This window comes from the organism of the source record quoted next, unplaced genomic scaffold, assembly GCF_019419815.1.
Source record: "Pyrus x bretschneideri cultivar Hongxiangsu unplaced genomic scaffold, Pyrus_bretschneideri_v1 Contig27, whole genome shotgun sequence".
Taxonomy (NCBI): domain Eukaryota; kingdom Viridiplantae; phylum Streptophyta; class Magnoliopsida; order Rosales; family Rosaceae; genus Pyrus; species Pyrus x bretschneideri.
The window spans coordinates 3,940,267-3,954,254 of record NW_025999579.1 but is presented as its reverse complement, the minus strand read 5'-3'; the positions used below and the strand labels follow the sequence as shown (position 1 = coordinate 3,954,254).

Here is a 13,988-nt window from a genome sequence, read left to right as displayed (position 1 = left end):
GGATCAACTGAGCAAATTTGAGGGTGATAGGACCGCTAATATACAAATAGCATTACCTCAACTAATACAGTTAATTACAGCAGTAATCCATCTAATGACTAACTCGACATATAATTCAGGCAAAAACCTGCAAAAATTTTGAGGAACTAAATGGCTCAAGAACTAGTTGGCCATAGAAAATAAAACAAGAAACAAATATTAATGCATGTCAATTAGTTTCTCTATAAGCAGCCGACCCTACTTAGTGGGATAAACAAATTTGTTGTTTGTCAATTAGTTTCTCACTAAACATTGGACACTTGGACCTCCGACCGCGGTCTGACATTAACGTCGTCTTCCCATCGAGTGGTTTTGTAGAAGACGGCGTACAAAATGAGCTGCATTGCGCCGGAAATCGTTCCCAGACCATTTGGAATCTGCCAAAGTTATTCAAACAAACATGTTAAAAATTTGCACTTTTGTATAGGAAAAGGTTCTTTTATTTACTAGTTGGCGCTCATATGGTCAATTAATATGTGTTGAAACTTAATTTGGTTCATAAAATTACCAGAATATTGATATCCAGTTTAAGGAGTGAGTAGACCAGCCAAATAACTCCATTGAAGAAGTTAGCAAGTGAGAGGCACAATGGCATATACTTTACGCTCTTTGTCTTGATCACCATGCCCTACCAGTCAAAATAAAAACACATAAATATATGAAATTGATTTTCTCATAGATCAACGAAAATGAGAGAAACTTGGGTAGGGCAACAATAATCACAGACTCTCACAAATTAATGGGTCTCATATTATTTGGCTATGATCCGGGAATCTTATAGAACTACAACTATCAGTGAACACCATCAAAATCTCTATGCCCTACTTAAAGTTCTTCTCCAGTGAAGAGATTGATCAATATTAGTTGAGAGTACTAATTAATTCATAGAAAAATATATACATACCATGACTGTCAATGGTGATACATACATAAGGATGTTGAAGACAATGCAGATGATCCCAACTACCAGAGACCGCTCTTTAGTTGTACTGAAAACGTACATGGTAACAAAAACCACAATAACAAAGAAGACAACTTCAACCACAAGTGCAATAAAGACCTTCAACTGCAACCCAAGAAAAGGAAAAACATTAGGATATAAGTTTTACCACAATGACAAAGAAGATAACTTGAATCACAAAGAAATATTAATACTTGATACATTTAACAACATAACGTATTTTGGCGCACCAACTAATGCATTTGTTAATATACTTTTTAATAAAAGTGGATCGTATCGTTGTGTGTCTAAATTATATTACTTTTATTAATTCCGTTAGCATAATATATACTTACATGTTGCAATATATACTTACGCGTTGTGAACCTGGAGAAAAGATTAAGAAGACGAAAATGTAGACGAGTTCGATGACAAATCCAATGCCATTGATTGTTATCACAAGAATGCTGTCAGGATGGACAAAGGGCAGGCCATAGAAGAACCATAAGGCACAATTCAGCAACGTTACTACGTAGGGATCCGGCTTGAAATCTGATACTGCTTTTTGCTTTACTATTCTATAAAATGTTGGGCTGCAATGTTGGATTCATTAATCAACACAATTAGATTAATTAGTTTTGTAATTGCAGAGGTGAGAGAGGGAGGGGGAGAGAGAGAGAGAGAGAGAGAGAGTTACATTGGGGAGAGAAATAAGCACAAAGAGATGACATTTCCTGGATGCAAGGTATATGCGGAACAAGAAAATCATTAGAAATGTAAAAGATTTAACAGGAAAAAGTGAAAAAATATTAAATACTAGAAAAACCTAGATTAAGGAAGATTATGTTTAGATAATTTTGTCACAAGAAAACACATTCAGACAAAAATCAACTGGTAATTATGCTTAAATAATATATACAGTTTTATCAAAATGTATAGAGCATTTCCGATGTATTTCTTCCACATTATACGTGCAATATATGCAGTTCGTTTATCTTTGTGTACACATTCATGTTTGATTCTTTGTCAGCCATCAGTTCATACAATTAACCAAAGACGTCACACATTCTTTCTTGATAAAACAGTCATTGATTAATTAGTATTTTCATTTAGTTTACGATTTTGACAAAGAAACCCTAAATCATGTGTTCATGCATGGTGCCATGCACAAGGTCACCAAAAACTCGATATGTCGCTACTGATAAAAAATAAATTTGAAAACGTAAAAGTAAGAGGTAAAAAGCAAACACCAACACAATTTCACTGACCGATAATGCCAATAATCGTTCTGACTAAGCCTGTGTCCACCATTTTTCTGTTTAAAGAGTGCTAGTTTAAGTACTTAATCTTAATGAATCCAAATTTTAATTATTTAAAGGGTCAACCTACCTATATATGAACGGATGCATGAAGTTTTGGATCAAAACAAGATACCATCCACTAAATTTGGAGGGTCTCTAAATCTATTGACTAAATTTTCGTCCTTAATTTTCTAATCAACCGCAATTAACATTTTCTTTTGTTAATTAATATATGGTTCTGGATAATTCACCGTTGAATTAGGAGTGGTGTGAGTGTGGTGAATCATCTCCTCACTATATATCCGTTTCCAGATAGTATAGAGCGGCGTTTCATGGATTAGGGTTCCACAAAAAAAGGGAAAACAAAAAACCCCCGCAGTTCAGTAATTTCAGGTAGAGTATATAGCAACCCCGGATTTCTCTCTCCTGTATATACGTTCCACATGTCCAGCTTCAAGCCGGTGTTTCAATTTCAATATTGGGAATTGTTTCGCCCACAATCTTCAGGTGATGATGATGTTCAACATCTTTTTTATAACTACTAGATGAATTTAAATTTTCAGATCTAATGGATACTAGATAGATACAAACTTCAAAATTTAAATACATTCAAATATAATAAGTTGAGTAGTGAACAGTATCACCACTTTATTGTGGTGACAAAAATTACATCCTTTAAGTATCAACATGCGGAGAAATTTTTATGGTTACTAGAATTCAAATAACATTTAGAAGACAATAGTTACTACACATCTGCAGCAATTGTCAATTAGTTGGTATGCTCAATGTTAATTAGTTGGTATGTTAATACTATCTACTCTCTTTTTTTAAAAAATAAATATAAGCAACAAGCTCTTAATGTCAGATTTGTATCTAAAATAGAATCCGGATCCTTTTATGAGGATCCCGAGGATCTGTAAATCGTATTCGTTCATCGTACATCGTGCGGTCAGAAATTATTTAAAATTAAACACAAAAAGTACCTGATAAAAACTGACTATACGATGTACGATAACGAACACGATTCACAGATTTCCAAGAGGATCTGGAGAGGATCCTGTTGGTCTAAAATAGTCCTACAAAATAGAGTGGAGCAGCTTTAACCCAAAAGAAATTAGGTCATCGATCTCTGCACTATCTTATCTACTTGGTTTCCAAGCTTTGGCATTTTCTTTACCAAAAAGGCTTTTGCATTTTCAGAAAACCTTTAGGTTTTATTAACAAAGAAAGTATTAAAATCAAATGGTAAAAAAAAAAAAAAAAAAATCGGTTAGGTGGCAAAGAGTTCACGAAGAGTCACACTTTGAAGAGAGTCTCCGTATAATTTCCCATAAATAAAAAATAGTAGTGTCATATACATCTTTTTATGTTGGAAAAATTCATATAATAACTATAATATTGATTCTATTAATTGAATAGAAATTGAAAGTGGTGCCTTTTGGTTTTATATGTGTTTATTCTAATATGAAATTCAAATAAACGGTGGCAACTTTTGACTATTTATGAATAGTAACATGCTTTCCGGAGACACATGTCTACTTCTATAAATAGGCAAGTCCCTAAGTAGTCATGAATAACTTTTTTATTATTCACATAATCATACATAAAGTGCACTAAATATTATAGTCTCATTAAGTCCATATGAGAGAGTTTTCAAAATAATCATGATTTGGAATGTTACTATTACATAGGCGAAGCTACAGAGGGATCCCATCGCCAAAAGTGAAGCCCATGAGCGACGGGTCCCCTTTTTGCTCTCTCGAAAAACGTGCAAGTCATGGAGCCCTTTCCTAATCGGCCATAAATTCGAAAAGCACATTAGCGGACGCCTAGGCTGGACTAGGAGGGACTAGGCGGAGCTATACAGTGATCAAATCCTCCTTCCAATGTTTTGGGTAATCGGTTTGATACTTATGAGTGGTTGAAGTATTATATAGCAAAAGATGTTGCATTTTGACATTATTGCTATTTTTTCATATGTGATTTTGATAGACAACATTACTATATAAAAGGATTTGATTGTTGCATTTTTTTGAACCTTGCACTCTTTTAAATTCGCCACACCCTCGATAATTCTAGTTTCACCACTGATAGTGGGCCCCGATAAACTTTTCTTAAGGGCATAATATCTAACATTTGCCTCGACCATTATTAAGTTTTTCTAATCTATTTTCATACGCATTTAGTGTAACATCCCACATCGCCCAGGGGAGTGGATCCTGTAAACCTTATATGTATATTCTCATCTCTACCTAGCACAAGGCTTTCTGGGAACTCACACCTTATATGTATATTCTCATCTCTACCTAGCACGAGGCTTTTTGGGAGCTCACTGGCTTTGAGTTTTGTAAGAACTTCGAAGTTAAGCGAGTAGCGCGCGAGAGCAATCCTATGATGGATGACCCACTGGGAAGTTCTCGTATGAGTTCCCAAAAACAAAACCGTGAGGGTGTGGTAGGGGCCCAAAGCAGACTATCGTGCTACGGTGGAGTCGAGCCCTGGATGTGGTGGGGGCCTGGGCTGGGATGTGACAATTTAGGAACTTACACGAGAACTTCCCAGGGGGTCACCCATCCTGGAATTGGTCTCGCGCGAACTCGCTTAACTTCGGAGTTCCTACGGAACCCGAAGTCAGTGAGCTCCCAAAAGGCCTCATGCTAGGTAGAGATGGAAATATACATATAGGGTTTACAAGATCCATTCCCCTGAACGATGTGGGATGTTACATTTAGCATTGTTTTTCTATAATCTGTATGCATTAAATTGTTTATTTAATTACAAGACTTTGTTTTATTATATATATATATATATATATTTAATATAGCAATTAGATCATATTTACCCTTTATTTATCCTTGTCAAACTTTTGATATTGCATGTAATTATCGACCCACTTTCGTACATGATTAAACATGATAATTTGATAAAAATTATTAATAACTAGATTTAAAATTAAAAGTAAGGGGCATGTTTATATGAATTCTCCAACTACCACCATCTAAGGTCATCTCCAACCGAGGGCTGGCCAGAAGACTCGTTTTAGTCCTCTGGCCCTCCAAGATATTAATATTTTAATGAACAGTACACGGCGATTGGGCTCATTTTAGCCCTGTCACAAAAAACGGTCTCCAACTGAAGGCTATAGGGTCAAACATGATTTATTATTTAAAAACTAAAACTTAAATTCAAATCCAACCGCTAAGTGACGTCAACATTTATTATTTATTATTTAAAAACTACAACATAATGTTGCATAATGGCTTAGGAAGTTATAGGAAAAAAAATAGAATTTAAAAAAAAATATGAAACAAATTTTGTAAAATAGAAGTTATAGGGAAAAAAATAGAATTTTAAAAAAATATATGAAACAAATTTTGTAAAATAGAAGTTATAGGAAAAAAATAGAATTTAAAAAAATATATTAAACAAATTTTGTGAAATAGAAGTTGTAGGAAAAAATGGAATTTAAAAAACTCAGTGTGGTATAAATGTTAAGATTTTGAGGTCTAACAATGGGGGAGAACAAATTTTGTGAAATAGAAGTTAGAGGAAAAAATGGAATTTAAAAAAAATATATATGAAACAAATTTTGTAAAATAGAAGTTATAGGAAAAAAATAGAATTTAAAAAAATATATATGAAACAAATTTTGTGAAATAGAAGTTATAGGAAAAAATAGAATTTAAAAAACTCAGTGTGGTATAAATGTTAAGATTTTGGGATCTGACAATGGGGGAGAACAAATTTTGTGAAATAGAAGTTATAGGAAAAAATGGAATTTAAAAAAAATATGAAACAAATTTTGTAAAATAGAAGTTATAGGAAAAAAATAGAATTTAAAAAAATATATATGAAACAAATTTTGTGAAATAGAAGTTATAGGAGAAAATAGAATTTAAAAAAATCAGTGTGGTATAAATGTTAAGATTTTGAGATCTGACAATGGGAGAGAACAAATTTTGTGAAATAGAAGTTATAAGAAAAAATGGAATTTAAAAAAAAATACGAAACAATTTTGTAAAATAGAAGTTATAGGAAGTTATAGAAAAAAATAGAAGTTATAGGAAAAATTTTGTAAAAAAATAAATAAATAAATAAAATTGTAAAAAAAAAAATTCAAAAATAACGGCTAGCTGACGTCAGCTAGCCGTTGGATTCAAATTTTTCTTTAAGCAATCATGTCAGTTATAACCAACGGGAATATATTTATATTAAATATACTCCTGTCAGTTATAACCGACAGAATTGCTATGATTTTCTAGCCAACCCTTTGGCCCTTTCAGATTTCGTGGGGCCCACCAACCCTCTGGCCTAGCCCTTGGTTGGAGACGGTTTTCAGGTTATTTTCGGCCTTCTAGCCCTCTGAACCTTTCTGTTGGAGATGACCTAACTTATTATTTCCGCGACGAAGTTGGGCTAACTAACAAGCTTGCCTTGCATTATATATATGACATCATAATTATAAATCAAATTAAACATGCCCTTTGTTTAATTGAAAATGTCTAATTAGCAAACTCTTGTGTTGTACAAGTTTGGTTATAGAATCGCCGTTTTAAGAACCTAATTTGTTGATGAGCAAAATCCAATTTCTTGAGCGTTTGTTTAAATTAATCGGTCAGATTAATGATAAGTTATGATCGTTAAGAAATATATAGAGTCATTACTTTTTACATGTAAGTCACAATAAGATATGAATGCAAAATTAGCTCTCTAAAACCATTAACATAAAAGTTTATGCACATATTTCAAACTCTAATTAGCGTTTAGCCTGGCCTCAACTTTAAACGCAAAACCAACTCTCTCTGCCTCTCTCTCAATCAGAGAGCTTAACCTAATTTTCAATCTTTTTAACCATAGATTACTTCTTATTTTGGATGGATTAGTCTAAACTTTGAATAAAATCTTTCTGCCTCAATTCTCAAGGCCTGGAATTTGTATCCTTTCTATCCGTAATTTATTAGCACAAAGGGACAGAAGCAGCCCACTTGTAACTACAAAACTGCCATGCACATAATTCAACCAAAACTCAAACCCCAAGACACTTATAAGCTTCTGTTCTTTCCTTCTGTTTCAGTTTCTTCATGCCACCTGAACCGGTCTGTTCAAAACTGCGTTATTTCAGATAAGATCGATGGCTTTGATGCATGAGGTGGCCTTCGAAAGCTTTCGGGCTCGTTTAGGTTGCTTCTCTAGAAAGTACTTCCGCTAGAAGCACGTTGGAAATTTTTAAAAAATCCAATCACTTGGAAGAGAGCTTCCTGGATAAGTATATGGCAGATGCGAGTTATTCTTTCAATCGCAGTCGGAAGTGCTTTAAGCCATTCCAGAAGCTTTCGGCTAATTGGGTTTCATCTCGGTTGTGTTACTTCTGTACAATATTTAGGGAATGGAGATTTTAATCTTGGTGATCTTACTGTTCGTGGGGGTTGCTGTTTTAGTAGTAATCCATGTGTGTATCGGTGGGAGAGCATTCAACAGAGGCAATGATCAAGGTGTTAATCTGGTTCAAAGAAGCAGCATTGTTGGGATAAAAAACATGTCCAATGAGGAACTGAACATGCCGCCTTGCTTCGACTACACGGCAGAAGAGAAAGGGACCACTACCAACCACCCTGTGGATTGTGCAGTTTGCTTGGAAAGTTTCAAGGGAGGAGAAAAATGCAGTTTGTTGCCAAATTGCAGGCACAGCTTCCATGCTCAATGCATAGACTCGTGGTTGCTGAAGACTATGGTTTGTCCGGTGTGTCAGACTCGTGCTAAAACTCCAAATATTGATGTGAGTTTGGGAGGGGGGAGTGGTGTTTCCGGCGATTGTTGAGTCGAAATGACCTAGCAGGCAGGTTGCTCTATGTTTTGTATTCGCTGCCAATGATGATTTTTTTGTAAAATCTTTCTTTGCTTGCATCCTTTTTCATGAAGATTTCAATGCTGCTTCTGTTTAATGTGATCGCATTGGGAAGGGGAAAAAAAATTTGGTTTCCTGCCGACGGTAGATTGGGATTTGAAGCCACAATAGACTGCAAAATTTGTTATGGTCGCCTTGCATTAGGGGGCAAAAGCTCAAGTTTCGCCCTGTTTGTTGATCTTGAGCCTCGAGGACTTACATAAACGGGGACACCAAGTGGCAGTGTTTCAAACCAATAATGCAATCACATGTTATTAAAACATACGGCGATGCATGATATAATTGGGACACCGCCATCTTAGCCTTCCCGTTTCATGAAGTTCAGTAAACCCTTTGTGCAAGCCATGATAACGCGAAGGATCAGTTAATTCAGAAGAACCCTGAAGAACAAAACAATCTGTCGAGTACACAGCAATGAAAACATGCGATAACTGTTTCACCATTCTTGGTCGAATAGGCATGCCCCTCAGACCTTAACGAGGGGTTTTCGGACAACAACGTTCATGGTCACGCTATAGATACAAAGCATCGCCATATAAATTTCAACTCACGAAGACCAGGACATCATCTACTAACATGTTAGCTTACAAATTTCGGATGTTTACGCATACCTCTAGGAAAACATACAATGTAAAGTGCTCTCAAGATTTCACATTCACAGGGACAAGCTTAACCTTTGTGATTCTAAGCAAAACTCAAACTCACCTCAAACCACTAAATCTTGAGGCTTTATTAAAAAAAAAAGTACATTGGAAAGGTAAAAGCTAGTGTTTTGAAACGAAAGATAACAAGAAAACCCATCTCAAGTTCACAAAACAAAGAAAACTACCGACGTAGTCTGCAGACTAAGCTGAGCTCTTCTCAGTATTGTTCTCAAGTTCCCTCCTCAGCTGCAGAGAGAAGTCATCGTTAACATCATCATCATCCCAGTCGTCTTCCCACTGCTGTGTCACTTCTTTGCCTTCCTCTTGGTTCTCCCATTCTGTCATTGTTCAAAAACAAAACAAGACGAAGTTAGAACGAGGCATAACTCTTACCAGATCAGCATTGCAAGCGTACACACAACAGCATGAACCACAAGTAAAAGCAATGCAGGTACTCTAAACTTAAACCAGATATGCAGGGAAGCACTGTGTTTACACAAATTAAGTCTACAAAACAATACCGAACACAACAAGAACGGCTCCATCTTCAAAGCAGTTATCCAATTTGAATTCTTCGTCAAATTAACGAATATTCAAACAAGTTACCCGATTTGGGAAGCATGAGGCCCAGAATAAGTTAACCAATTTGAATTCATAAGCAAATTACCGAATTTCAACAGTTTTAGCATACCACAGGGTCAAAACTAAGAGACCTAAAAACTTAAATCCACCTACTAAATGCCAATGCAGGCGAGACATTGCAAAAATCCCCAAATCAATTAAAAAAATACATACAATAAGTCAATAACAGTTAATTTCAAACATTTCCAATCAATTGAAACCCTAACAAATAAATAGCACAAATTGAGATTGAATTGAAATTAAGGCTAAACGATTCAAACATGTATTGAAGCGCAGAATTCATACCTTGGTTGATATCAAACTCTTCGAACTCGTCGTCGTCTTCGAATAGATCCATCTTCGCGACCTCCGTCACCGCCTGGGGCTCCGCCGCCATATCGATCCTCAAAGCGCACACACCTAATACAACAAAAAGCGGGTTCAGCTTTCAAATTCCACGAAATCAGATTCAAAACATAGAGAAATTAAAGAATAAGTAGAACATACAGAGAGAGAGATTGGAGAAGCTGAGAAATTAGGAATTAGGGATTTTAGGTGGGAAACTTCTGGTTGTTCTACAAGGAAGTGTCAACGGTCAAAGAGGTAAAAGCCGAAGTGAGATTAGATTTGAGGGTAGGCCCATATTTTTCTTATGTGGGCTTTTTATGGTTAAGCCTTGGGCCCATTTATTTGTTCTTGTTGATACTTAAAGGACATGTTTACCGAGGAATCTGATTTTGATTACCGATGATTATTGTGTTTTTAATAAAAGTTTAGATGCACAAAAAGTGAGTGGGGCTCACTACAAGTAATTGGGCCAAGTTAAAGCCTAAATAATATTTCTTACATTTGAATTTAAAATTTTTAAGAGTAATGATACAGAGATAATTACTTAAATTATATTTTGCAGATAATATAATGTGACGGGTGATGATTAAGGAAATAATCCATCAATCAACCACCTTTTCAGGTTACTTACAAAATATATTCTAAAAACATAATCTTTCCAAAATGAATAGGTATTCAAAACCAAATAGGACTAGGAAGGCTACTAGTAGGGACTCTTTCCAAAACTAAATAGGGTCCCCTTATTCCGCCACAAGAAAAACCAAATTCAACTGTGTAAAACGATATACAAGCAATAAGGTCACATATGGCTACTTGAAGAAAACAAGAGCTAATCTCCTTACAAATCAAAGAGTAAAAAGGCCTAGGTTCAAGGGTTGATTAAGTTGGTAAGGGTCGTTCTCTTCACTAGATCTTCAAGTCTCATTACCGGCAATCTCTATTGATGGACAATCTGTATAAGTCCTCAAAGACACTTCTGGTATGTCTGATCCTGTAATGGAGTAGCCTCCCCTCCCCATAAACTTTCTGTTGCCGGAAAACTAATGATTGTTTTAAAATATTTACACCATCTATGAATGTATTTACATGCAAAATCGAGATGAATCACGGTTACCGAACGCATTGTTTGCGCCTAACTGCAGTACTCATCCATCTCGGTGCGCTAGTTTCACCAAAGTTATGGAGAATTTTGATGAGGGAGCACGCTTCCTTGATCGAATGAGATGTTCCATCAGTCAAGAGCGAAAACAGTCTAGGCATTAGAGATGATTCCGTTGCCAAAACAGCAACAACTTCCGCCCCGCCATTGATGCACAAAGACAGCAATGTTGAAACACAATACTTTTTCGCTCTTTGGGATGTCGAAGTTTGAAGAATGCGGATGATCAAATGCAAATCAATGGCGTAGAGGATTTCGTGTGATCCTACCGCATTATCGGCCAAAATTGCAAGAATTGCTAATGCATCATCAACAAGCTGATCAGGGTTTTCTGATGATGAAGATATTATGTCAATTAGCAATGGAACAATGCCTGCGTCCAGCACTTTTTGTCGATTCTTGGCACGAAGGAGCAGCCCAAGAATTGCAACCACGGAGTTCTTTTTGCCACACGTTGTTCCTTCCCTGATCAGCTCCACAAGAGCTGGGATGGCCTCAGGTAATTCTCCAATTAGTTTCCGATACTCGCTTGTCGAAGAGAGGTGAAATATCGTTGCAGCTGCGCATTGCCGGGCTTCTAAACTCAACCCATTTTTAAGAACAGCAACAACTGATGGTAGTCCTCCCCATGACATTATCAATTTCATTCCGCTTGCATACTTCGCGAGTTTCAACAAGGCTGCAATTGCATTCACTTGCGTGGATGCATCGGCGGAATTCAATACCTTCAGCAGAGGAGGGATGGAGCCAGCCTTGATCAAACAAGACCTATTGAAAATGTTTGATTTGGCTAGCAGTCGAATTTCATAAGCAGCCTTGTTTTTCTGTTCGCTTGTTCCGCAAGCAAGCCTTCCGCTGAGAAATCTCGAGAGAAACTTCATTGCTTGTTTAGCAACGGGGCTACCAGGCGCTGCCGTTTGATCTTTGTCGGAGCTTTGCCTTCCTGACCTGCCAAGAGAAACGCCATTGTATTCACAAAGATTTTTTAGTAGCTTGCGAAGAATCGAATTCGGTACCAACTCTGTGTTTGTCATCATCTCTCCTGTTTTGGGGCAGAGCATATTTCCGGATTGGAGCCATTTTTGAATCGAGCTTCGATCGTATGTCTGACCTGTAGATACAGTCACCGGATCAAGCATTAGCTCAAGAGAAATCGGGCACCTGAAATCTTCAGGGTTTAAGCAACGAAACATCTCCACGTTGCACCTCGAATCGATTTGATTTGCCGCGTTTTGATGATCCAATGTTTCGAAGATCACTCCCCTGCTGTAGCTCAGGAACCCCACCAAGCTACTGAGAAAAGGAACCTCCCTCTCGTCGCCATCCAAACGCTTGAAAGCAATTTCTTCTTCCAAGAATTTGATCTCCATGTTGCAGTCGCTCCATCTTTTGACTCGAAGGTAATCGAGGACCCGCTTTACGGCATTCAAATCGGGCTCGATTCCCCTCTCGAATTGGCTCAGAATCGCAAGCAATCGTTTCGAAGCTAATTTGTCATCCGCTTCGAGCTCGATTTTGGCCTTCCACGATTGCTTCGACACCAATTCAACCAATTCCTTAACTTCATCGCCAACATCGATCAATTTCAACGGCAAAACATCAAGAGCCGTCGCCAAAGCTCGAATCAGCAGCCGAAATTGTGTAGCAAGAAACTCGCATTTCGTCAGCATCAAAATCCGACCGCCTTCTCTCGTGCAATCTTCCAACAAAAACCGGAATTTTTGGAAGACGAAATGAAGCTCGGAGAAGCAGAGGACAGCGGAAGATTTCGAAAGAACCGAATTGCATTCACGTACCTCCTCAAAGAACATGAGAAGAACACGAACTAGGCGAATTGCTTCCCGGCTATTCTTCCGTTGCGTCGCGAAGCATTCCGAGTGGAAATTGCAGATTGTGTGGGAGAGAGGGATCAGAGACTCGAGAAGGGTCTCCTGAGAAATACATTCGCAAGGGCGCACCGCCGGAAACATGAGTATCCGGCGGTCGTCGCTATCAAATTTCGAATTCATTGATACAATTGTGTGTGGAGAAACAGAGTGGCTCTGTTTTTGTACATAGAATTGGTGTAGAATTCGAATCAGAAGAGAAATGGTTCTCTGTTTTTGCTCTGTGTTTGTTTACGGAATTAATGGGAGGAGCAGCAGGAGTAGCAACTATATATGTAGATAACGGGCACGTGGCGGGATCCTAGCAGTCCACGTTCCAAATTTGTCTAGGATTGCTGGATAGGTTACCTGGACACGTGGCGAGGTGGGGTTCGTGTCTACGTACTGATTGTAGTTGGCCGGAGAGTGATATCTGTGCGGACCACAAGCCGACTAAGACACGTGGACACAGCTTTTGGGCGACGTGTTGCGGTGGCAATGGGGCAGCCAGAGGAACACGTGTGTTTTCCTGTGTTGTGGGTCAATTTAAGGACAATACTTGGGTACTGATCAGTCAGTACCAATTTTACTCACTTACTACGTGGTCCAGTAATTTTAAAACACACGTCAATTCCGTTTTCTTTCAAAACCTTGATATCATTGTAACCAAACATCCAATTTTTTCATTAAACCCGTGACCAAACAAAAACCTTCTTCCTCCACCTCCCTCTGAATCCGTGAGACCAAGAACACCTGCTCCAAGCTCCCCTTCGTTGATATCATTTTTTATACCTCCTCCAAGCGTCGACTCCACATCGCATTGAGATCGCAGTGAGATTACAGCGATGAAATCTACGGCGGCGACTTTAAACACGAGCCCATATACCCGAATGTTGCAGCGGCGTGGTGGTGAAGCGGCTTGGCGAGTGAGGTCTCGCTCGAGCTGAGTACGGAGGACGAGTTTGGTGCAGCTTTGGGCTTGGAGCTTGCGGACGACGGGTGATCCGACGAGGCCACGGTGGTCAGTTGACGCTTATGGATGGGGTGTCTGCTTGTCTTCTTGTCGAGAGAGAAGATGAGTGCTTGGATAGTGATCAAGAGGAAATTTAGAGTGTTTGGTTAGGGAAATAGCGGGTGTTTGGCTAGTAGTGAAAACTTACTTAAAG

General features: G+C 37.8%; 4 protein-coding genes across 4 annotated transcripts; 1 reads left to right on the top strand and 3 right to left on the bottom strand.

Annotated features, from left to right (window-relative positions):
- Positions 1-85: 85 nt before the first annotated feature.
- LOC125478864 (bidirectional sugar transporter SWEET5-like) lies at positions 86-2,290 on the bottom strand. The gene is made up of 6 exons (XM_048587570.1): positions 2,248-2,290; positions 1,677-1,713; positions 1,356-1,572; positions 944-1,105; positions 548-667; positions 86-416 (listed from the first exon to the last, which is right to left on the bottom strand). The coding sequence occupies exons 1-6, from the start codon at positions 2,288-2,290 to the stop codon at positions 285-287; spliced, it is 711 nt and encodes a 236-aa protein (XP_048443527.1). The 3' UTR covers positions 86-284.
- Positions 2,291-7,666: 5,376 nt separating this feature from the next.
- Positions 7,667-8,098, top strand: LOC125478986 (RING-H2 finger protein ATL56-like). The gene has a single exon (XM_048587932.1). The coding sequence runs from the start codon at positions 7,667-7,669 to the stop codon at positions 8,096-8,098; it is 432 nt and encodes a 143-aa protein (XP_048443889.1).
- Positions 8,099-8,702: 604 nt separating this feature from the next.
- Positions 8,703-10,098, bottom strand: LOC125479037 (protein DELETION OF SUV3 SUPPRESSOR 1(I)-like). Its single transcript, XM_048588048.1, has 3 exons — positions 9,958-10,098; positions 9,757-9,870; positions 8,703-9,167 (listed from the first exon to the last, which is right to left on the bottom strand). Exons 2-3 carry the CDS (start codon positions 9,845-9,847, stop codon positions 9,031-9,033), a joined length of 228 nt encoding a protein of 75 aa, XP_048444005.1. The 5' UTR covers positions 9,848-9,870; positions 9,958-10,098; the 3' UTR covers positions 8,703-9,030.
- A 136-nt stretch (positions 10,099-10,234) lies between these two features.
- LOC125479036 (U-box domain-containing protein 19-like) lies at positions 10,235-13,092 on the bottom strand. Its single transcript, XM_048588047.1, has one exon. It carries the CDS (start codon positions 12,964-12,966, stop codon positions 10,909-10,911), a length of 2,058 nt encoding a protein of 685 aa, XP_048444004.1. The 5' UTR covers positions 12,967-13,092; the 3' UTR covers positions 10,235-10,908.
- Between the last annotated feature and the right edge of the window lie 896 nt (positions 13,093-13,988).